At 40.7% G+C, this 24809-nt stretch overlaps 1 protein-coding gene across 1 annotated transcript; it reads left to right on the forward strand.

Annotated features, from left to right (window-relative positions):
* Nucleotides 1–509: 509 nt before the first annotated feature.
* LOC140064411 (all-trans-retinol 13,14-reductase-like) lies at nucleotides 510–17762 on the forward strand. Its single transcript, XM_072111285.1, has 11 exons — nucleotides 510–897; nucleotides 5620–5802; nucleotides 5947–6176; nucleotides 6472–6667; nucleotides 11688–11882; nucleotides 12057–12176; nucleotides 12348–12486; nucleotides 13740–13849; nucleotides 15040–15206; nucleotides 16614–16773; nucleotides 17617–17762. The coding sequence occupies exons 1-11, from the start codon at nucleotides 732–734 to the stop codon at nucleotides 17760–17762; spliced, it is 1812 nt and encodes a 603-aa protein (XP_071967386.1). The 5' UTR covers nucleotides 510–731.
* Nucleotides 17763–24809: the final 7047 nt, after the last annotated feature.

The following is a 24809-nucleotide window of genomic DNA, read 5'->3' on the forward strand; positions in this document are numbered from 1 at the left end:
CGGCACTCTCAAATCCACGCTGGTAATTCTTATATAAACGTAACATAAAACCAACATAAAAGTTTGGTTTAAAAAAAATTGGACAATTGTGGTGACACATTCCCTTTAAAAACAACATAGTGTAAAACTCCCTTGTGGTAATTCCTGACTTGTACTACATGTAGGAGAACAGTTAGACACATTCATTTGGATTGGTGAGATTTATCCCGGAAATCTCCAATGTACACTACATCATGTGATTGAATCCCAGGGCTTTGGAATGAGTAAATAGGAAAGGGCGAAGGAAAAATCTAAAATAATTTTCACCACATTTATCAAGGATTTCCGGCTCTATTGCGTGTCCAGTACTCCTTTATGACGCTGTGGTTCTGTGTTGTATACCTATTATTCAGATCACACTTGATGTTGTAATGCATTCAAAGGTAACATTTTCTGGATTAGTAGTTTCTGTATCAGGGATTGGCCCTGCAATCCTTCTCATGGGTTACGGTGATAACAAGGAACCTTTGTACTGTGCAATGTGAAAGCATTTACCAGTAGATGTATTTGTTATTCTCTGCTTTGTCTGTGAGTGTTTGCTGGGCTGTATGTACAGATATCCCCTATCCATGCTGTGTGTATGAGCGGATGCAGTCTGTACTCTGTGTCTTTACTGGACATTATATATGGATTCACTAGGTGCTAAGTAGTTGTCTTTGTGTGTCTATCGCTTATATCTTATATTGTCCACAATGATGATACTATTGATCTTGCTTCTTTTGTGCTTGTCTATTGCATCACTCTATTTCTACCTTTGGTTCCATTTGGGGTGGGGGAGTCTCTTTAGCGAAGAGAGTATACAGCCCCCAAGACCGCTAGTCACCGACAAGAGAACTAGAGACAAGGTTCTCAAGCAAGGTAAGTGACTGCCACATTCACTTTATTGTATCATATCACTATTGTATATCACTAATGTTACAGTATCAGTTACAATACATTTATTCTAGGGAAGTAACCCTGAGCAATTAAGCAGAAACAATGGTGTGATAGTGGTGGAGATATACTATGCAAAATGCCCCCAAAGCCTGGGGTAATTTGGGCAACAAAGCTGTCTAACATACGTTGTACTGCATTTATTGATTTTAAACACATGTTTATAACTTCTACATAAAGGGACATGGCTTGAAGAAAAAGGAAGTGGCGTAACTTGAAACTGATGGGCCCCAATGCAAAGTGTGCGCCAGTACTAGTATAGTACTACTCTTCTCATATGGAAAAGTGACACTTTATGGGCCCCCTATGCCCCTGGGACCCGGTTGTGACCACAGCCTCTCGGGTTACGCACCTGCCATTAAATGTAATGGACAGCCAATTTAAAGACTATCTACCACAACCTAAATCACCCCACAAATAAAGCCACTTCAGATTTCCATTTTAGAAAAATACATTTTTTATCCAAATGGGTTCTCTAAGTCCAGGCTGTGTCTGCTGGTGCGCCCTTTGTCTTCTTTCTATACTTCTTTTCTGAAAGGGACAATGTAGGTTGGTTGAGGGCAGCGTAGAGAAATACAGACAGACACACCTCTTGAGCACCAAGGGGATGATGGTTCCCCTTGGTGCTCAATGGTTAGATTGAACCGGACCCCGTTCTTCTTATTGGTGGATTGTAAAAAGGAGAAAAAACAGGGCTTAAATGGTCCACTGGCAACCCATACGGACGTAGTCTTTCAATTCAGGACAAGACTGATTCAACTTCATTTCAAGTACTTTTAATTTAATAAATTAATAAAAAGGTAACGCATTTCGGATAAACACCTTTCGTCAGACCAAACTAAGGTCAAAAATCACAAAAAATAAAACTATATATATACCTATGATATTGCAGCGAAGACCCATCGCTATTACCCGCAGTGGCACTTAAAACGTGGCAGCTCATGGGTGCTGCCATGTTTCCTCTGATCGTCGCTCCCCGGAACGTCATCGGGGAGTGGGGGGCGTGCGATCGGTTGCCATGACAGCCTCAGGTTTTCATCTGACCCGAGGCTGAAAGGTTTCTGCATATTCAATAGCTCATTGTAATGCATACTGTGCAGAAAGGCCATATACTGCAATACAGTTGTACTGCAGTATATGGTAGGAACGATCTGACCATCTAGGGTTAATGTACCCTAGATGGTCTAAGAAATTGTGAAAAAAAAAAGAAAAAAAAGTTTAAATAATGTTAAAAATTAATAAAATATTAAAAATTCAAATCACCCCCCTTTCCCTAGAACTGATATAAAATATAATAAACAGTAAAAATCACAAACACAATAGGTATCACCGCGTCCCAAAATGCCCGATCTATCCAAATATAAAAATGGTTATAACTGGAGGTGACCTCCGACACGGGAAATGTCGCCCAAATGTCCGAAATGCGACTTTTACACCGTTTGACATGAAATAAAAAATGTAATGAAAAGTAATCAAAATTTTGCACAGACCTCAAAATAATAGCAATGAAAACGTCGGCTCATTTCGCAAAAAATGACCCCTCACACAGCTCCGTACACCGAAATATGAAAAAGTTCTTAGCGTCAGAAGATGGCAACATTTTTTTTTCCTTTTTCGTACACATTCATTTAATTTTTGAAAATGTATTAAAACGCAATAAAACCTATATAAATTTGGTATCACTGCGATCGTACCGAACCAAAGAATAAAGTAGAGGTGTTATTTGTATTTATATCTTCCCAGTAATTGAGGGCAATCTATGATCGAGAATACAATTCAATCTACTCCATCTTCTCACACATATACACAAATCACCTTTTGTTTTCTTGTTTGATATTAAAAAAATTCCAATAAAAGTAACATTTTATCTATGACAGATGAATCCCCTGCCTGGCCACCCTTTAAGGGACCTTATCTCTATGGAAAGTGCCTGAGCTTTAAGGGTCCTGTGTGAAACTTGCATTTTTTCATCAATTTCACTGCATTTGGAATTTTTTTCCAACTTCCCAGTACATGACAAGGCATATTAAATACTGACATTAGGAAGTACAATTTGTAAAAGCAGAAAACAAGCCCTCATACAGAACCGAAAACGAATAAAAGTTAGGATTTTTGAAAAAGAGAGTAAAAAGTAGAAAAGCAAAAAAGGGCTACGTCATTAAAGAGTTAAAAAAGGAAAACTGTACAAAAACATAAAAACGACTAATTAAAAAGAAAAACACACAAATCAAGTTGTATTACACATGAAAAAAATTAAAGGACAGTGACAGTGAAAAGTGAAATGAAAGAAGAGTTGTGCAATTCCACTTGGCTAGCAGCATTTCTTCACAATGATAAATCTTCAATGAGGTATTAGTTTACTTTACAGGCTAAAATGAAATTAAAGCCCAAAAAGCGTAAGCTCGCAACCCACGTCACGGGTCCTCATCAGCTTGCGAGTCCCTACACTAACTACCCAAAATAAAAAAAAGCCCTAAGCTAAACTAAAAAGTCCAGAACCAAACGTCTCCTGTGGATAGCATCCAACTGGGTACTGCACCCTCTGGGGACTTGAAGACTATTACTTTAGACACTCCAAGCAGAATTTTATTGAGACCCTGAGTAAGGTTCTTCATATAAATGTGTTTCCAATTCTTGCTACTTTTATAATAATATCTTGTGTTTCCTGGGCCTGTAGCAGGATCACATCTCAATCTTTATATTGTAACAATTAGAATAGGATGTGGGGGCGGCCCATTGCATCTGGTCGGATAGGCATCCTATGCTCTTCTTTCACACCGGGTGACCTCTGTATTCCTGTGGCATTCCCGTGTTCCTGTGGCGTTCCCGTGTTCCTGTGGCATTCCCGTGTTCCTGTGGCATTCCCGTGTTCCTGTGGTGTTCCCGTGTTTCTGTGGTGTTCCTGTGGCGTTCCCGTGTTCCTGTGGCATTCCTGTATTCCTGTGGCGTTCTTGTGTTATTGTGGCGTTCCTGTGAGCAAGCCGCCAGACTCGCACATATGTATACACCCACCTTGACTAGGTAGATTCTCTGCCTGCAACAGATTCTCGCTAGATTCTAATCCTGCAACAGATTTATCATGATTAAAAACATCTAAAAACCAGTGAAACCAAGGTGTCCCACAAACAATAATCATAGAAACTACAATACGAGATACTCCAAAAGACTGAATTTGGAATGGAATTGTGTATTTGCATTTCCATTTTAACAGACTCCCTAAGGGGTAGTACTCACTAGAGCAGTGATGGCAAACCTTTTAGAGATAGAGTGCCCAACCTACAACCAAAACCTACTTTTATGTTGCAAAGTGCAATCATGACAATTTAAAAAGTAACCTATCGATCCCAGCTGTATAACAAGTTTCAATCGTATTGGCGTCTTGAGGACACCAATACACTAGAAAGAAGATGGAGAAATTTGGATTGAAGCTTCCTTCCAGGGTCCCCTGAAGAGGAAGAATCAGATAATCGATAATCCATATCTATCTACACCTTCTCGTTTCTCGTGTAGTCCTGGCAGCCAAGGATGTCGCTTTAAAATTGTACTGAGCAAGGCATGTCCATGGCTGTCTTGGACCGTAGGAGGAAGCCTTGAGTCACATCTAGCAAATTCTGTGCTGGGGTGAAGGCCTGGGTGCCCACAGAAAGAGCTCTGTGTGCCACCTCTGGAACCCATGCCATAGGTTCGCCACCACTGCACTAGAGGAAGTCTGGTTACAGGTGATCAGAATACATATTTGAGAGGCGCTATCATAGATATTTAGCAGCTTTTAACGATTTTAGTTGCTGATGGAAAATATGGGGAATCGCATGCTAAGATTTTACATGTCATTGCAGGAACCTCCAGTGTACCATGTTCTAAAACCTTTTGTAGCAGAATATGTCTGATTGTTTGGGATAGTCTAGATACCCTGCTATACACATTGTTTTGGACTGGGTCCCTTGGGCCTAGCAGATAAAGTTTTTCTGGGGGCCCACTATCAACCCACAGTAGACAGATCTTAGTAGCCTTTACATTGGGTTACCTTCAGCTGGACCCTTGGAGCTCAGGAATGGATTAGAGCCTGGACTCATCGGTGGAACAGTCTGACACAGTATACACACTGGACAATTAGTAGGTTTAGGTTACATTTTAAGTTGGTGACAGGTTCCACTATTTCTATATGACACTGAAAGAACAGTAATCCTTAAAACATGCTATCACTGGCTGAAAGCTACAACTAACATAGTCGCTGAGTTGCTAAATAAAAACACAGTGTGTTACCATATCCCCCCTGTATAGGTGCTGTACTTTTTTATTCATATACAATAAAGGTTACATTTTAGTTTAGAGAAATGCGTTTCTGTGAGGTTTTTAGTTGACCTCTTCTGTGAATATCTTTGAGGAGAGACTGACACAGGCAAGGCACACAGTCTACAGCTGCCCCCCCCCCCCCAGGACTGACCACATGCTGCTGGCAGAGAGCCAGGTAATGTGAATTAAACTTATATAAAGTACTGAAACGAATGCTGACAAATGCTAAAATCAGCATAGAATAGGCTATTGGAACCTGTCACCAACTAAAAATTACATTCCTGGTGAAAAGTTCAATTTAATTATTTAATTATTATTATATATACATTTGGGTCTCTTGTTTGTCTAGTGCAGGATTCTCTCAAGATAGAATACCAGCTAACCTTGATGCACTGGTTATTGGAAGTGGTGTAGGAGGACTTTCAGCGGCTGTGGCTCTTGCAAAAGCTGGAAAAAAAGTCCTTGTCTTAGAGCAACATGATCAAGCAGGCGGCAGCTGTCACACTTTCCAAGAGCATGGGTATGAGTTTGATGTCGGTGAGTATCTCAGTAGGTCACATTAAGAAACTTATATCTTTATTCTGCTTATGTTGCAGATTCAAGATTTTGTGTAAGTTGATTAATTTAGGTTTTTACAGTACATGGAGCATATAGTTGACAGCACTCTCTGATATTGGATAGGTCTCCACTATGTCGGACAGATGCACGAAGGAGGAATGTTTAGGGTAATCATGGACCAATTAACAGATGGGCAACTTCAATGGAACCGTCTAGGAGATCAGTATGACTCAGTCATCATAGGCCATAAGGTCTACAAAGTTTATGCTGGAAAACATGAATTTCCAGATGCCCTGAAAAAGCAGTTTCCAGGAGAAGAGGAGGCCATTGACAAATTTGTCAGTTTGATGAAGGTGAGGATAAATTTTACTACAGTAGTTATTGACATTTTAAAGGTTTAGGGCTAAGATTTTCCTACCAAGACTCAATCAGACAACACAACCACAGAAGGGTCTTCAGGATGTGGGACTGACTTGAACCAGCCCTACGCTAATTTTTGCTACAAATCCCCACTCGTTTCCATATAAAGGAGTCAATCTTCTCAACCATAGTTGTACTAATAAATCCCTACAATGACATCCATATCTAATTTAGAACTTTTATAAGGTTTTTGATTTCTAACAGTTTATATATTTTCTTTATCTACAGAAGGTGGCTCGCCATGTGCCACTGCTGGCAGCACTGAAGATCATACCGCAGTTTATAGCCCTGTTTATCCTAAAGACTGGACTTCTTCACCGACTTTCTCCAGTTTTCCACCTTACAGAGTCCAGACACCAGGATGTGGTGGAAAAACTAACTAGCAATAAGGATCTTCAGACTGTGTTCAGCTACTTATTCTATGGTCAGTGAGAATATTTTTTCTGGTATAGTATTCCTCGTTTGTCTCCAACTGAAGGGGGCACTAACTACAGTTCATATGATGATAAAGTCTACAATAAGTACACAACTATTTTTTTTTCCTTGCTGTTTATTATTAAAAGACTCAAAACACATTACCAATAGAAATATATTGAAATGACCTACCCTTTGATTTAGGCAGTTTGCATTTATGGCTATATATAGCTCATCTGCTCTGCTTATCTGTCACTAAAATCTGTCTCATGCAGGAGCCTCTGCTACAAACTCTAGCAAGTACTAGAGCTCATTTTCTCCAGCCACTGCCCCTCCCTCCCATCTCACAGCAGCCAGCTCAGTCTGATTACCTCCCTCAGCTATGCCCCTCCCTTCTGGGTGTAACACTCAGTCACTGCTCTTCTTTTATATCTAACAGTGTCAATTGATAAAACACAGGATCTTGTGATAAGTACCTCTCATGCTCTGTTTATCAGCATTAAAAGAGAGAAGGGCCAGAGACTGATATCCATTGACATGTTAGCTATGCAGTGTGAATCGAGAAGGGAGAGGAGCAGGGCTGTGCTAGTGCATGTGAGATACAAACAGACAGATAAGATCAGCCAAAACTGCCTACAGCAACAGCATTGATAAAAAAGAGGGTGCAATTTGGAATTGAAGGTTTATGAATACATAACAAGAATTATTCAGGGCACAAAAAATGCTATTTCACTACAGGAACCTAGAGCAATATGTGTTCATTGATTTCTCTTGTACAAAGGTGTCTAGTATATGTTCTCAATACAATCACCTCTAAAGACTTAACCCCCCCCCCTTTTTATTTACCCCCAACTTTAGACCACTGAAATAGGCCAGTTGTGCCTGACATGACCATCCACCTAGCAGCTATTAAATGTCCATGCACCGTTTGCCATTTTATTTCTACTCCTGCCCCCACTCCTCTTCCTTGGGTTGTAGCTATTTCTTTGCTGCTATTTGATATAGTTTCTGGAGATCTAACATCATTCAGTAGATGTGACCTGACCACTGACATACATTTGTAATCTACCCTTCATAATGGGTTTATCAATGCTCTGATAAGGTGACTGATAAAGCAATTATATTATTATCTAGAAAAGTAAATTTGTGACTAAAGTCTAAAGGCCAAATATAATTGGGTTGAAGGGGTTGGAGAACCTACATAAGGTAACAGATACTATAGGAACATACGCTTAAAGGGGTTATGCCACGAAACAATTGAGTGCAAAAAGCTGTCAAAGAGGTTAAAATATTTCAAAAATCTATTTGTAATGGTTACCTGGTAGTAAAGATTCCTTTCTATTTGTTATTATGATGCGTGTTCAGCCTCTATTCTACTCCACACAGAAGCAGACGTGGGAGGGGCCTAGCCAGGCACATGCACAGCACTGACAGAGGCAACTCACTGGCCTCACCTCAGTGCTACAGAGCGCTCAGCCTTCAGAGTCTCCTTCCACCTGCTGTGCTCAAATAGTCCCTGCATTTACTAATCCAATAGAAGTCCAATTGAAATGTGTCATACGCCCCATGTTAAAAGTGCACCAAAAAAAGTTGGTGCAGTCTGTCAAAGCAGTGCAGGGGGCACCAGATTCATGAAGAACGTGCGCCAGAAATTCCTGAATCTGGCGCCCCCTGCATATTACACAGGACACTGCACATAGTACAAATGTACTATGTATTCTCACAGCAACATGGTCGGTCAGGCTGACATGCATGGATGCATAGATAAATAGGTGACAGCTTCTCACATGTTACTGATCTTTAGCTACTTCCCTGCTAGTCAGGGACAGGGGCCCCTTTGCAGGACAGCAGGGTAGCATGGAGGGACAGTGAATGGAGGAGAGTACAGGAGGACTGCAGGACAGCAGGGTAGCATGGAGGGACAGTGAATAGTGGAGAGTACAGGAGGAGGACTGCAGGACAGCAGTGTAGCATGGAGGGACAGTGAATGGTGGAGAGTACAGGAGGAGGACTGCATCAGGAGAGATCAGAGCTCAGCCTGTTACTTGTGTTATCTCTGCAGCCTCCTGTGTGACGTGACTAATGGTGGAGGGAGGAAGGGCTGCCATATTGCCATGATCCATGTTAGTCATGTATGTCTGCAGTTACCTTGTATCTGCTGCAGGAAGCAACTGTGGAGCAGTGGAAATCACCTCATTCACTGTTGTAGACGGCTGAGCTCTCTGCCCCCTCTCTCACTTCCTATTGGCTGCAGTGTGTCAACTGATCTCTCAGTGTGCAGAGGAGCTGTGAGCCCGTGGAGTGATCTGTAGTGGAGAACAGCTGACTGACTCCCTGTGCGCAGGAGATCAGCTGTAGCTCAGGACGGGACACAGCTACCACTAGAGAGCGCCAGCAACCAGGACAAAAGGAGTTATCTCAGTAAGGCTGCAGATTTTGTAATAAGTGTAAATGGTGAAAGTACTTGTCACAATGCATTGGACCCAATCACAGCCATTTGCTATGGTTACACAACCCCTTTAACCTTCCTGATGTATACAGTTTAATGGGGCATCATGAGGTCATTACTTCTACATTGTAGCCTGGCACCGAATTTCCTGGGCACCAGTGCAAAATGGGTAGCAGGACTCACCACTTATCAGGTGGCAATTTAAGGTTTTCTACTGTTGGGCAAAGGTGCCTTTAAATCCCCATGATACATGTGTAACCCCTATTACTATGCTCCTTGTCAATATGCCCTATATTTGTAAGGAACCGATGTTTGATGAAAGCATAAAGTACAACATATACAGTATATATGATTATTGCCTCAGAATGTGCCCCATCACCAAAGGTCTTTGAAGTTCATCAAAATAGATGCCTTATTGAAAACTGCTTTATAGCGATGGCCAATTCAAAAATTTCTGTTCCCTACACCAAATCTCCATAAAGGGGTTTCTGACCCCTGATCCATATTTAGTACTAGTCAGTATCAGATTGGTGGGGGTCAATTTTTTAAAAGTAGGAGGGCCACTCCAAGTATTGTATTAGACCCCACCAGCTCCTGCAGTTTATCCTTCACTAATGCACATAGCAGCCACTTTTATAACCTTTCTCTCATCACAGCCCAGGGGGAGATAAATAGAACCACATCTGTAGATGTAGACTATAGTCTATTCCTTCCTTTTAATCTGGAGAAAAATGAAAAAAAAACAATGTTTATCGGGGAACACATGCAGGATATCGGATGCACGATCTTAGTGAATCGCGGTACAATGCATTATCGTACGACAATGCACTTTCGGTGCACATCTGACGGGTAAGTAAATGTGTCCCAAGGAGTCTGGTTGTACCTTCTTGGTTCTACCCGCTCAGTATACTTGAATGCATAATAAAACTAATATTGCATGTATAATAGGGTATTCATAAAATACCCATATAACCAAATAACTTTCCTAAAAAAACAGTACATTATACTAACTAAACAAAACAATCAGGTCTATATTTAGAGCCCTGTGGTACTTTGAAAGTTATTACCCTGTTAATATTCACTAAATTCCTCTCCTTTTATACCTATATCAGCTTTTATTTCCAATGGATATAACTGCTGGGTAATTTATTAACTCTCTGTAATTAGTTTATTGATGTTCTGATTACAAGTCTGATAAACCAATTAGAGAAGAAGACTCAAAGTACAAGCACTGGGTAAGGTTTATCATCAGGTAACAATGTAGAGTGTGGCTGACCGGAAAGGTTCCCTAGATGCTTGAAGTTTTGTCCCTGATAAAGGAGAATCTAGCCATTTCCTTATATTTTGCACTTTTGGGTGACTTTTCATACAATCATAAATCACTGCTATTGTATGTTCATTTACAGTCCTAGATCCATGTAGATCATATGTTTTAAGCTACAATTGACCACAAGGTATTGGTCATTTAAGTCACACGTGGTTGGCCCCTCTTTTTTTCTAATAAACTTTAAGGCTGTGTTCACACAGTAGATGCCTCTCTTGCGCCTCTCTTTTCCATTAATGCAGCTTTTGCATTCTGTAGCACATGTTCATACTGTACAAGAAGAGTGGACTGTGAGAGAGAGATTCACTATCCTGCAGTGCAGCCTCCTGTATACTCTCATCAGACACCACGATGACTGTTACATTTCTCTCCCTTTGTGGTGTCTTCAATTTTACCCAGGAATTGCATGTGCAGCTACAGACTGGACCATTGCTGCCTGCTGGGAGGACAGTGTGATAATCCTTCTCACTGTAGTCTATAAAATCTAGGAGTCTATATATGTACATCCAGGAGGCTTCACTGTCGCTACCATCATTATTACTGTGCAACTTATGATTATCAAAAGCTAAAGTGATAGGAGTTTGTGCTCTGTTTCAGTTACAAAGTAATAAATGGTAATAGTCACTGTAATACTGTTAGTAGGTTCTAGGGGACTGGGGATACCATAAAAGTGGGCACCAGACTGTCTCATTGAATGCCATGTGTCCCTTCAGTCAGGCTCGATACACACACCAACATGGTTTCTGTGAAAGAATTTAAGGTCCTCCGTGTCTAAGCTCCTGGTAGCATATTTACTATAAGACACTGTCCGGGATTTTAAAACAAGCTATATATGGCTTGAGACCACTGCCGCTCACCTGGTACTCACTGAAACTAATGCCATATCTGGTTCAGGACAGCCCTGTTTAGTATAAGATGTTTAGCAGTGGCGTAACTTGAAGCTGATGGAACCCAATGCAAAGTATGTGCCAGGCCCCTGACTATAATGTATGGTTTATAGTGCTAGTTTTCATAAAAGGAAAAGTGACAACGTATGGGCCCCCTTAGCCTCTAGGACCCAGTGGCGACCACACCCTCTGCACTCCCTCAAGTTACCCCCCCCTAATGATTGTTGTTTTAATAGCCCCCCAAGCCATATACAGATTTCTTTAAAATCACGAACTACTCCTTTAACAAAGTATAATATGTATGTGCCATGTAGAGTGATAAACACAATTGTCTGCCTTCCTAACTTAGTATTCTAACTTTCACTTTCAGGAGTCCCTCCCAATGACTCCAGCTTCATGATCAACGCTCTTCTTCTCCATCACTACAAAAGAGGAGCCTGGTATCCTCGAGGAGGGAGCAGTGAAATTGCCTTCCACATGATTCCTGTTGTAGAGCGTGCTGGAGGTGCAGTTCTTGTAAATGCCTCTGTTACAAGGATATTACTTAACAAAGGTAGAGCCACAGGTGAGAAAAAGCAAGGATGCAACAAAAACTCAGAAATAAGTAAGAGTTATAGAATATAAAGGTGTTATTGCATAGTAAGGTTACATTAAGTTTGTTACAATGCTATATACTATACTGTATACCATAGAGGTTATGGACATAAGCACTAAATGGTTTGAATTGTCTGCTCTTCAGGGGTGGCAGTACAGAGAAAGGACAAGGAGATATGTATTTATGCCCCGGTAGTCATATCAGATGCTGGCATCTTCAACACTTATGGGCAACTTTTGCCTCCAGAGGTTAGAATCAAACCAGGTAAGGGACCCTGAAATTTCCACCCGCATTGACTTCAAACAGCAAACAGTGTCCTCCTAAACAATGTTTTTATCACTGGACACTTCAAAGTTTAATTTTATTTAGATATAAAGAAAAACTGATATAAAGGTTCTGTGAACATCACCCGTCTGTTCTTTTCTTCTACACTAGAAGTGGAGTCCCTTCTGTCCAATCTTCAGTATGGGATGGGTTGCTTTTTGGTATTTGTAGGCATACGTGGGACAAGTGATGAGCTGGGACTGCAATCTACCAACCTATGGATCTACTCAGAAAGTGACCTCAACAGTATGTGAGTAATCTGAAATTTCAACCTACAAGCCATAACTGGGGATGGCCAACTGATGTGAATGTATGATATCCTCACCATCCAATCTCTCTTTAATAAAAAAAACGTAGGAACCCACTAATTTTCTCATGCTTCTTTATCTGCACACCGAAGTCCAGGGCACACCTAAGATAGCTATTAGATGAATTTTGTATGCCATCTTTTCTTCCTATAAACAGATATGCATGTGTTGGCCAAGTGTCTATAATGTAGGGAGTGAAAAAGCTACTGCTGCCACAGTAAAAATCCTCCATCATCATCTGTGTTTGTAGAAACCACTCAATGTAAATGCAATATTTACATACACACTTACCCAAAGAAGGGTGAAGAAATGGTTGTGTTCATATTTTGTCAAAATTTGTGGAAACAAAAGTACAGAATGTTTAATTTTTTGTCTACTACAATGATGGATATTGGAAATTATCTGCTTAAGTCTACATTCACACGAACGTATGGGGTACGTATATACGGCAACGCTAATCCCCTGCTCTGCTCTCTGGCGCCAATGTATATCCTCAGTATTACATAGTGTGAATGTAGCCTAAGACAGCAATTTTATTTAATACTTGAGAGCAACAAAGCAGTTATTCTGTATATATGCAAATACATTTTTCTAGATGAGACAAGAAAAACCACACCTCTTTTGCTATCTTGCAAGGCTGCCCACTTACCATCCAGCCTGACTTTCAGAAAGTCTAATGACATGATGTGGGATCAAAGCCAAACCATTATATTTATTCCAGAAGGAACAGATTCCCAACTGGTTTTATTTGTTCCATCTAGGAAAATTATTTGCATATTTTTCAGGTTATATGATGCTTATGTGGTGGAGTTTGTCCACATGTTTCGTTTTTCAAATGCAGGAGTGGAGTGAAAAACAGGAGGAGCAGTAGTGTCTCTCAATTCTTTGTTCTCACCTATGATAATGCACAGCTACTTTTGGCTTCAAAAACTGCATCTGCTAACCCAAATGTGTGGACCCACCCTTACAGAGCGACCATCATAGAAGGTCGTGTCCAGCATCACTTACAAAAGGGTTCTTATACCATACAAAGAAACATCATTATCAATTAGTACTGTTCTAACTTTCCTAAGATTAGGAAAGATGGCAACTGCTACCTAGGCCATTTATTAAAATCAACAGTGAACAGATTTAAACAGATTCAAACATACTGAACCATTAGTTTGTATCAATTTGTGTTTTTATTTTTACTCAGGATGGAGAAATGTAAATCTATGGAATGGGAGGAAATCTGCCAAGAACTGCCCCTGATGTTTATTACTTTTCCATCTGCTAAGGATCCTACTTATAGTCAGAGGCATCCAGGTGTGTACAATGTGAAACTAGACTAGGTGAAATACTCTGTGATATGAGGAAAAAAGACTAAAATACTATATATAATATTCATTATCCACTGCTTAGGTATTAAATGGTAAATAATTGACATCAGACTAGGGAACTAACCTTTTGGGGCACATTTACTTACACGGTCCTGTCGCGATCCCCGCTGTGCGTTGTCCGACAATCATGGATGAATCACTAAGATCATGCGCCAGATCCACCAGAGTTCACCTTCTTCTTCCTGGTGTATATAAGTGCATTGTCTTGCGATACAATTTAAATGTTAAAACCCTTGCTCAGTCCAAATCCACCGGATCGTCTAATTGCTCACCCCCCTATTTCTGTCCAATCACGTGCGATACAATCCCCTTCTAAATGCCTGTCCCGGCAAAGTCAGAAAACCCAGCGGAAATGCAGCCTCGGACCCTTAGTAAATAAGCACCTTTGTTTGAATAGCCAAATTTCCCACAACTGTCAGACCATGGCAATGGGAAGTTTGGAAGGAGTATCATTCAACCCTGCATGATATTGCTCTACTCAAACTCAATAAGAACATCTTTTCATGCTTCAGGTCTGGTTACATGTGGCTTGCTCTGTTCTTCCTGGGCCACACTTATACTCGCTATGTGAAAGAATACATATACACCCAGATCACATCTCCTACAGGAACCCTTACTAATACAGCATTGATTTCATTAATATCTGTGTTTTGTCTACTGTGAGAATGGAAAATTTGTTGTAGTGGATCACTGAATAATTTCCAAAGTGGAAAGCCCTGTAAGTGATCAGACTATGGCCCCATGTACACGACGGTAGGGGGACATATGTATGGCCGCAAGCCACACAAGCGGCACCGTACATCTCCGTACACGGGGAAAAGATAGGGCATAGTGCAACATGGATCGCTATGGAGAGGGGAGGGGTTTCCTCTCCATCACTGTAGCCATGAGGGAATGCGTCAGTGTGCATGTAGCCTATGACTAACATGCACCTACAGCTGGTAGTTTGTGGCACAGCCACACAATGTAACAACCATACATGTCGATGGGTTAGTATTGCACTGCACAATGCTCTATATGCCCTAAATATTATAGAGTTCTGATTTGGTTTCCATTGTTATCTATTACTATTTAGTTGAACTTCTTAAAGCTTGGATAATGTGACCTTCTTTGCAGGCCATTCATGTATGACTCTGCTGACCATGGCACCCTATGACTGGTTCCAGCAATGGAGTGGTCAGAAACCACGCCACCGCGGTGATGAGTACCAACGTATGAAAATGAAATTGGCAGAACACATGGTTGAAAGAGCCATAAAGGAATTTCCACAACTACAAAACAAGGTACAGCCACACATGAAATATGGTCAATTACCTCTGAGCAAAGCTGATTCTGTGTTATGCAAAGATTTAATAAGGTATAATATAATAATTCTCATATTGAGATTCTTTGTATCGCTTTCACATACACATTCTTTGACTATTACCCCCAAAAGACATACAAAGTGTGCAGTGTTACAACTGAAGTATGACACTGGTCTATATTAGCCATTTTACTATAAAACTAAGTAATTCAATGCTGACTTTAAAGTCACCTACATACAACTCTAATGACATCAACCATTTTACTCACAGGCTCAGGGCCAGGTGATCAGTCACAGTTTGGTGCAACCACAGATGAACCTACTTTTTGGGACACCAACCAGCAGGAACCCATAATAAGATCTGGAATGGACCAGATGAATCCCAACAATTTAAGATGAACTCCAGGGACACTCAACCCACCAACCGTCACACAAAATTCTCCCCCAGACATGAACATCTACACTCTACCCTACAAAATAGGGAAATATCATTAAAGGGGTATTCCCATCTGGGGATTCACATATAATGTAATTCATCTGCCATATATATACTTTTCCTTAATTACATGTTATTTTAAAAAATGTACCTGTGTGAGGATAATTTCACTAAATGTAGCTATGTTGTCCCTTAGAAACAAGATAACTGTCCCATCTTTGTTAATGCTTACTATTTAGTGAAACATGTCGCTGTCCCATAAATAGAGTCATAAAGAGATAAACATCTATATATTTGCATAGATGTTTTATTGTTATTAATTTTGGGCGGGTATAAAGTGGAGCAATCGTAGAACTTAAAGGTTACCTGTCAAGTAAATTAACCCACGCTAACTAAACATATCATTGTAAACTGCTATTATACAGCAGTACAATTATCCCTATATTGTTCCTCCCTATGCTTGTGAAGTTCCACAGTCCATTTGTAAAGTTGACTCACCATCATGTTCTCTCCAGCTCAGCCCAGCTTCCTGACTGGGGCTTGCTATCTTTTCAGACTGGTAAACTCCACTGAGCTACATCATTCTTCCCTCCCTCAGAAATTAGAGAGATGGCTGTGTGTGTGACTCTCTTGTTTAAGACCTTCCTCAGGAATTCTCTTGAGCGCGTCACACATATTCAACCGTCTTTTAGGAAATCTCTGCAGTGAGCTAAGCAGCCAGAATGGAGGGAATGAGCTGGAAGCGTGGCTGAGCAAGAAGGACATAATAGCAGTTTTTGAAAATATATTTTGTTAGTGTGGGTTAGTTTAATTGACAAGTTCCCTTTAATGTGTCCATTAGTTATATCATAACAGTGTAAAAACTTGTTTTATTGGGCATATACATTTCTTATGTGTTCTGATGTACACTGATATGTGTTTGCTTAGTTTTTTCATGTGTCTTGAACATAGATTGATTACATGGAAGCTGCCACCCCAGTCAGTAATGAACACTACTTACGGGCACCAAAGGGATCCATGTATGGTGCTGAGCAGAACTGCAGCAGATACCAATGTGAGATTGTCAGCAAAATGAGGTCGCAGACTGTTGTGCCAGGGTTATACTTAACAGGTGAGAGATGTGCAACCAAGCCATACACATGTATCCATTTCTATACAATATTTAATAATGTTAAAGAGGTCGCCTCCATCATTTGGATGCCAATGTGCCCTGAACTTTTTGCTGTTCCCCTGTATAAAAGCTATGGCGGACTCAAAAGTGTAGATTTTCCCTGGGTTTAGTCCCTGCATAAAAATGAAAGCCCCTTGACTAGTAGGAGCTAATTTACATTAAAAAAATGTGGTCTAAAATGTTTTTTAAAGTCATTGATATATCAGGGGCACAGCAGCAATTGGGATAATTAAATGTATTCAGATTACTGTTACCATGTTAAATATATAGGGGCACATTTACTAAGGGTCCGCGGACCGCGATTCTGTCGGGTTTCCCTAATATTTCCTTTTTGCGGCGAATTGCCCCGGGTTTTTGACGCACGCAATCAGATTGTGGCGCAGGCTTGCACGCGACAGAAATTGGGGGGCGTGCCGTCGGACAACCCGACTGATTCTGACAAACCGCAGAATTTAAAAACAAAATTGTGTCGCAAGATCAAGCACTTACATGCACCAGGAAGAAGAAGGTGAACTCCGGCGGACCTCAGCGGGGAAGCAACACATGAAGGAAATTGGACACACTTAGTGAATCGCAGCAGACCCGATTCCTTGTCGGACAACGCACAGCGGGGATTGCGACAGGACGGGTATGTAAATCTGCCCCATAGTGTATAAATATATATCAACAAGGTGTAATACCAGTAAGCGCATAGTCACTGATGTAATATGTGGCCAGGTTTGGTTTGTCTGACGATGGTGGATATAGTTATTATGTTATGTGACTCTACATCTTGTCTTCCAGGGCAGGACGTATTCAGTAGTGGAGTGGCAGGAGCGGTACATGGAGGACTGCTCTGTGCTTCCGCTGTCCTTAATAAAATTCTGTACATTGACCTATTCATGCTGAAAAAAAGACTGAAACGCCGGATCAAACAGAGACGTTCATAGACGGAGGGGACGGCCAGCAATGGAGAGCTGACACCATCAACCGTCGTAATGAGTCTTACTGAGCTCAACACCAGGACCTTTACTTGTCGTTTAAATATTCTTCCTTCCTTATGATATCTGGTATTCAGAATAAAGAGGAAATCAACAAGAATAGGTGTTCAGAGAGATATAAATACATATTAATATACACATGTGCAGAATTCTAATACAATAAAACTCTTTAAAAAACAATGCATGTAAAGGATTTTCTGAATCCCAAGCCACCTACCCCCAATAAATAAATATTCTCCAGCTATTATTTTTGATATCTTTCAATGCATCCTTCATATATCAATAATTTTTTTTTTATAAATTTTCATAAAATATTTTTTGGTTTGCTTTATCATGTATCCCTTTATCTCCTCTTATTACTCCATATAACATCTACCTATATCTCCCCCCATTACTCCATATAACCTCTCCCTATATCTCCTCCTATTACTACATATAACCTCCCCCTATATCTCCCCCCATTACTCCATATAACCTCTCCCTATATCTCCTCCTATTACTACATATAACCTCCCCCTATATGTCCTCCTATTACTTCATATAACATCTCCCTATATCTCCTCCTATTACTCCATATAACCTCTCCCTATATCTCCTCCTATTACTCCATATAACCTCTCCCTATATCTCCTCATATTACACCATATAAAATCTCCCTATATCTCCTCCTATTACTCCATATAACCTCTCCCTATATCTCCTCCTATTACTCCATATATCCTCTCCCTATATCTCCTCCTATTACTCCATATAACATCTCCCTATATCTCCTCATATTACACCATATCACATCTCCCTATATCTCCTCCTATTACTCCATATAACATCTTCCTATATCTCCTCCTATTACTCCATATAACCTCTCCCTATATCTCCTCCTATTACTCCATATAACCTCTCCCTATATCTCCTCCTATTACTCCATATAACATCTCTCTATATCTCCTCCTATTACTCCATATAACCTCTCCCTATATCTCCTCCTATTACTCCATATAACCTCTCCCTATATCTCCTCCTATTACTCCATATAACCTCCCTATATCTCCTCCTATTACTCCATATAACCTCTCCCTATATCTCCTCCTATTACTCCATATAACATCTCTCTATATCTCCTCCTATTACTCCATATAACCTCTCCATATATCTCCTCCTATTACTCCATATAACCTCTCCCTATATCTCCTCCTATTACTCCATATAACATCTCCCTATATCTCCTCCTATTACTCCATATAACATCTCCCTATATCTCCTCCTATTACTCCATATAACCTCTCCCTATATCTCCCCCTATTACTGCATACAACATCTCCCTATATCCCCTCTTATTACTCCATATAACATCTCCCTATATCTCCTCCTATTACTCCATATAACCTCTCCTTATATCTCCTCCTATTACTCCATATAACTTCTCCCTACATCTCCTCCTATTACTCCATATAACATCTCCCTATATCTCCTCCTATTACTCCATATAACATCTCCCTATATCTCCTCCTATTACTCCATATAACATCTCCCTATATCTCCCCCTATTACTGCATATAACCTTTCCCTATATCTCCCCCTATTACTCCATATAACATCTCCCTATATCTTCTCCTATTACTCCATATAACATCTCCCTATATCTCCATATAACATCTCCCTATATCTCCCCCTATTACTGCATATAACCTCTCCCTATATCTCCTCCTATTACTCCATATAACATCTCCCTATATCTTCTCCTATTACTCCATATAACATCTCCCTATATCTCCTCCTATTACTCCATATAACATCTCCCTATATCTCCTCCTATTACTCCATATAACCTCTCCCTATATCTCCTCCTATTACTCCATATAACATCTCCCTATATCACATGATATTACTCCATATAACATCTCCCTATATCTCCTCCTATTACTCCATATAACCTCTCCCTATATCTCCTCCTATTACTCCATATAACATCTCCCTATATCTCCCCCTATTACTCCATATAACATCTCCCTATATCTCCTCCTATTACTCCATATAACATCTCCCTATATCTCCTCCTATTACTCCATATAACCTCTCCCTGTATCTGATCCTATTACTCCATATAACATCTCCCTATATCTTCTCCTATTACTCCATATAACATCTCCCTATATCTCCTCCTATTACTACATATAACATCTCCCTATATCTCCTCCTATTACTCCATATAACATCTCCCTATATCACATCATATTACTCCATATAACATCTCCCTATATCTCCTCCTATTACTCCATATAACATCCCCTATATCTCCTCCTATTACTCCATATAACATCTCCCTATATCTCCTCCGATTACTCCATATAACCTCTCCCTATATCTCCTCCTATTACTCCATATAACCTTTCCCTATATCTCCTCCTATTACTCCATATAACCTCTCCCTATATCTCCTCCTATTACTCCATATAACCTCTCCCTATATCTCCTCCTATTACTCCATATAACCTTTCCCTATATCTCCTCCTATTACTCCATATAACCTCTCCCTATATCTCCTCCTATTACTCCATATAACCTTTCCCTATATCTCCTCCTATTACTCCATATAACCTCTCCCTATATCTCCTCCTATTACTCCATATAACCTCTCCCTATATCTCCTCCTATTACTCCATATAACCTTTCCCTATATCTCCTCCTATTACTCCATATAACCTCTCCCTATATCTCCTCCTATTACTCCATATAACATCTCCCTATATCTCCTCCTATTACTCCATATAACATCTCCCTATATCTCCTCCTATTATTCCATATAACATCTCCTTATATCTCCTCCTATTACTGCATATAACCTCTCCCTATATCTCCTCCTATTACTCCATATAACATCTCCCTATATCTCCTCCTATTACTCCATATAACCTCCCTATATCTCCTCCTATTATTCCATATAACATCTCCCTATATCTCCTCCTATTACTCCATATAACATCTCCCTATATCTCCTCCTATTACTCCATATAACATCTCCCTATATCTCCTCATATTACTCCATATAACCTCTCCCTATATCTCCTCCTATTACTCCATATAACATCTCCCTATATCTCCTCCTATTACTCCATATAACCTCTCCCTATATCTCCTCCCATTACTCCATATAACATCTCCCTATATCTCCTCCTATTACTCCATATAACATCTCCCTATATCTCCTCCTATTACTCCATATAACATCTCCCTATATCTCCTCCTATTACTCCATATAACATCTCCCTATATCTCCTCCTATTACTCCATATAACCTCTCCCTATATCTCCTCCGATTACTCCATATAACCTCCTATTACTCCATATTCATCTTCATTGTGACTGTTTTCCTCCTGGACGTCTTCCCATTAGCAGAGGTAAACCATCTCAGTCTCTGGGTTGCTCCTCATGACCTCCAGGTGGTCATCTTCTACTATGCTTTTTATCAGTAGAGATCCATGTCACTGCTCCATGGAGTAGCTCCACACATCTGTCCAACTGATTTGTGTGATATCCATGAGTAAACCTAAGTGAATTTCAAGTTTCCCTATCATCAACTTTGCACCACCAGAACAGGAGCTGCGGGGTCCGGGCTGTTTAGTATCACACTGCTGTAAGATGGTGGACTGGAGGTACTGGGAGGGTAGAGGAACGGCTTAGCTGTAACCTAGAGATGGGGGAAAATAGTTTTAGTGGTTTAGTGATGGGAATCATTGCATGAGGCAGTTTGAGGTATACATTTTGTTAAATTCTTATACACTCTTGCGTGACTTACTGCCCTAATTTCAAAATGCGTTTCATCATGGTATTTCCACAGTATTTGACATAAATACATTATGTGGATCTCACTTCTGGGACCTGAAACTCGGAGAGTTGGCTGCACATAGACATTCTCCATTCATGTCTATGTTCAAGCTATTTTCACAGGTCCAAATGACCTGAATGGAGCATGGGTACACATGCTGGGCCAACTCTCCATTTGGGCTCACATGGTCCCCCATCCTCCATGTATTTATTACATATCCTATGGATAAGTCATAAATACCAGATTTGAGAACACCCACAAGGGTGCAGCATTGTAATTAGTTGTATTATTGTATTGCCATCATTTTGTGGTTCAAGCTTTCCAGCTTTAAAAAAAAAAATGGGAGAGGAAATTAAAAAAAAGAAAAAATCAATTCTGCATGTTTGGACTGTTGTTTTTGGCCGCCATGTGCTGGCCGTTGGGACACGTATCATAAGCCGGGCTTTGTCGGTCTGTTTTTTGGGAATGGGAGGAAGGAGGGAAGAGGTGCCCCTCAAGCTGCAAGAGGTGTGCCAGCTGCAAGGGGGCGAGCTCACCAGCCGTCTCCACCTCCCTCTGGTGCTCCGGGGCTGGCGTGTGCAGAAATTTTTAAGCTCTGCTTCTCTGTTATCCAGTTTCCTGTAATTCAGCTTTACAGCTGCTTCATCTGCTGAACCGCTATCAGTGTGTGAGTTATAACAGCTCAAAACCACTGTATATATGTGGCTGATTTCCTTTAACTTTTTTATTTTCCCATGTACGGAGCTGTATGAGGGCTTGTTTTCTGTATAAAGAATTGCACTTCCTAGTGGCAGGATTTTATATTCCTTGCCATGCACTGGAAAATAAAATTTGAAATGTTGTGAAATTGACAAATACACATATTTGCACCATTTTCTTGTCGGCTTTCACTGTATGCTCCAAGTCAGACCTTTACTTTATTCTTTGGGTCACTATGATCTCTGGGGATACCAAATTTATATAGGTTTTAATAGATTTTAGAAATTGTAAACCTATTGAACGAAAAAAATATTTCTTTGTTTTTCCCTATTGTGACACAAATAACTTTCTCATACTTTGGACCTGCGTGCTAGCGTGTTTATTCCTACCATTTTTGGGACTGTACAATCTTTTGATCACTTTTTATTTAAATTTATATGTGTTGTGAAATGTCGAAAATGTGTCCATATGGACACCAGGGTGCTATTTTCTGGTTTTTATATGTTGATAGAGCGGGTATTTTAGGATGCTATACCTAACATGTTTATTTGTTTATTTTTATTTCGTTTATAAGGAAAGGAGGGTGAACTTTTTAGAACTTTTTTTTGTTTTGTTTTTAGATATTTGTAAAAATGTTAAATCCTTTTTTTTCATTTTTTTTAATTGCATTTCTACCTTAACACTTTGGGGTCTGATTACTTACACAATATGCTATTCAATATTGTAAGTTAAATGGATCTGCTCTTGTTCAGCACCGTCACTTGAGTGCCACCACTGCATTTGTAAGTGTCAACTGTGGTTGTTAGCTGCATCTTACAGCTAACACCCGCTGTGTATGGAGCAGGTTCAGCCCGTGAGCCCACTCTATACATATTTAACAGACATTCTGTGACTTACTTCTTCATATGGAGGTGGTGCTCCCATGTTAATAAGAGGTGTCTCTCGTGGTGATGGTGGTGTAGATCGAGTTCGGAAACGGCAGACATTATTACAGATACCACAAAGGCATAGAACTGAGAACACAATCAACATACAGATAAATAGTGGCCTGTGGAGAGGGAGAATAAGGTATGTTAGGCAAGATTTAGCAATGATGAATAAAGTAGATAATACTCAGTTTTTGCGAGTTATATTACATCTTGTCTAGCACTGGTAAATGTGTTAACATTCCAAAAGAAGCAAAACTTACAACTTTCCTACCTCACTACTGCCAGTGTCACACTCTGCTCCTGGCCTGCACAGGATTGTGTGTGGCTCATGAAAACATCCCGATCCCATGGACTTTACACCTTATACCGAATGGAAGTCTTCTACTACCTCAAAATATGATGCAAGGACTTTGCATCAGCCGGACAGACTTTAGTGCCAGCACTCTAACAGTTAATACAGTACCAGTGCTTCAGTCTGGCGGGCACTCGGGAAGTCCTTGTGTCAGGTTCGCTAGGGAGATTGCTGGGACTTCTGGTTCTTCTGGTGGTGCCAGCAGCGTTCTCCGTACCCCGGCGCGTATCCGCGCAAACTCCACCTCTCGTCCTGGGCAGCGGCTGCTAAGATCTCGCGCTGTCTAGGAGGGGCTGGGACTTTGAACCTCTGCTGGGTGCCTGGTTATTCTGCACCGTGAGGGGTTAATTCCCAGGTACTGTCCAGCTCCTATCAGATTCTGGAGGTGGAGTTCTGGCTGCATAAATTGCAGCTTCACTAGTTCCCAGTGCCAGTGTTTGAAAATCCCTTTCTCCCTGGTTGCTGCTCGTTTGTATTGCTCAGTATCTGTATCTATATTGTTGTTAACTCGGCTAGTTTTTGGACTTTGACTCTTGCTTACTGATTCTGCCTTTGACGTTCCCTCTAGTTGTGACTCCGGCTTGTTTACTATTCTTTTATGTTCTATGTTTGTCAGTCTGTTTGTGTTTGCCCTTATCCACACTTACTCAGTATATTCCGAGTCTTCAAGTAGTCGCCCCACGGTTTAGCGTGGGGGGGCTATAGGAAGGGACAGAGGTTGGGGTAAGCTCAGGGCTCACCTTCCCCTGTCTTGTGTGTACCCTATCCTAACAGAAACACTGGCCTAACATAGGTCTGCATCCTGTATCCGACCTGCTACATTCTCTCCTTCCATGGAGCCTTTGTCAGCTGTGGTCGCTCAGGTCCAGACCCTAACTCAGTTTGTTCAGGATCTAGCTTCCCGTCTCCAAATTCAGGAATCTATGCAGGTTCCACGGCAGACATCACCGCAGGATCCACTGCCACCCATACCTGAACCTAAGGTTCCTCTCCCTGACGTGTTTTTTGGTGACCGTAAGCATTTTTTTTCATTTCGGGAGGGCTGTAAACTTTACTTTTCTTTACGCCCTCGTTCATCGGGCACAGAGATTCAAAGGGTGGGCGTGGTAATTTCCCTGTTGCGTGGGGATCCGCAAAATTGGGCTTTTTCTCTCCCACCTGACTCTCCATCCCGTTCTTCTCTTGACGCTTTT

The sequence above is a fragment of the Engystomops pustulosus genome, chromosome 6 (genome assembly GCF_040894005.1).
Source record: "Engystomops pustulosus chromosome 6, aEngPut4.maternal, whole genome shotgun sequence".
NCBI lineage: Eukaryota > Metazoa > Chordata > Amphibia > Anura > Leptodactylidae > Engystomops > Engystomops pustulosus.

Coding starts and splice junctions, on each gene's coding strand:
- LOC140064411 (XM_072111285.1), top strand. CDS start 732: ATGATGATACTATTGATCTTGCTTCTTTTGTGCTTGTCTATTGCATCA. Junction 6,668..11,687: donor GTTCAGCTACTTATTCTATG/GTCAGTGAGAAT, acceptor TTTCACTTTCAG/GAGTCCCTCCCAATGACTCC. Junction 13,850..15,039: donor TTATAGTCAGAGGCATCCAG/GTGTGTACAATG, acceptor CCTTCTTTGCAG/GCCATTCATGTATGACTCTG.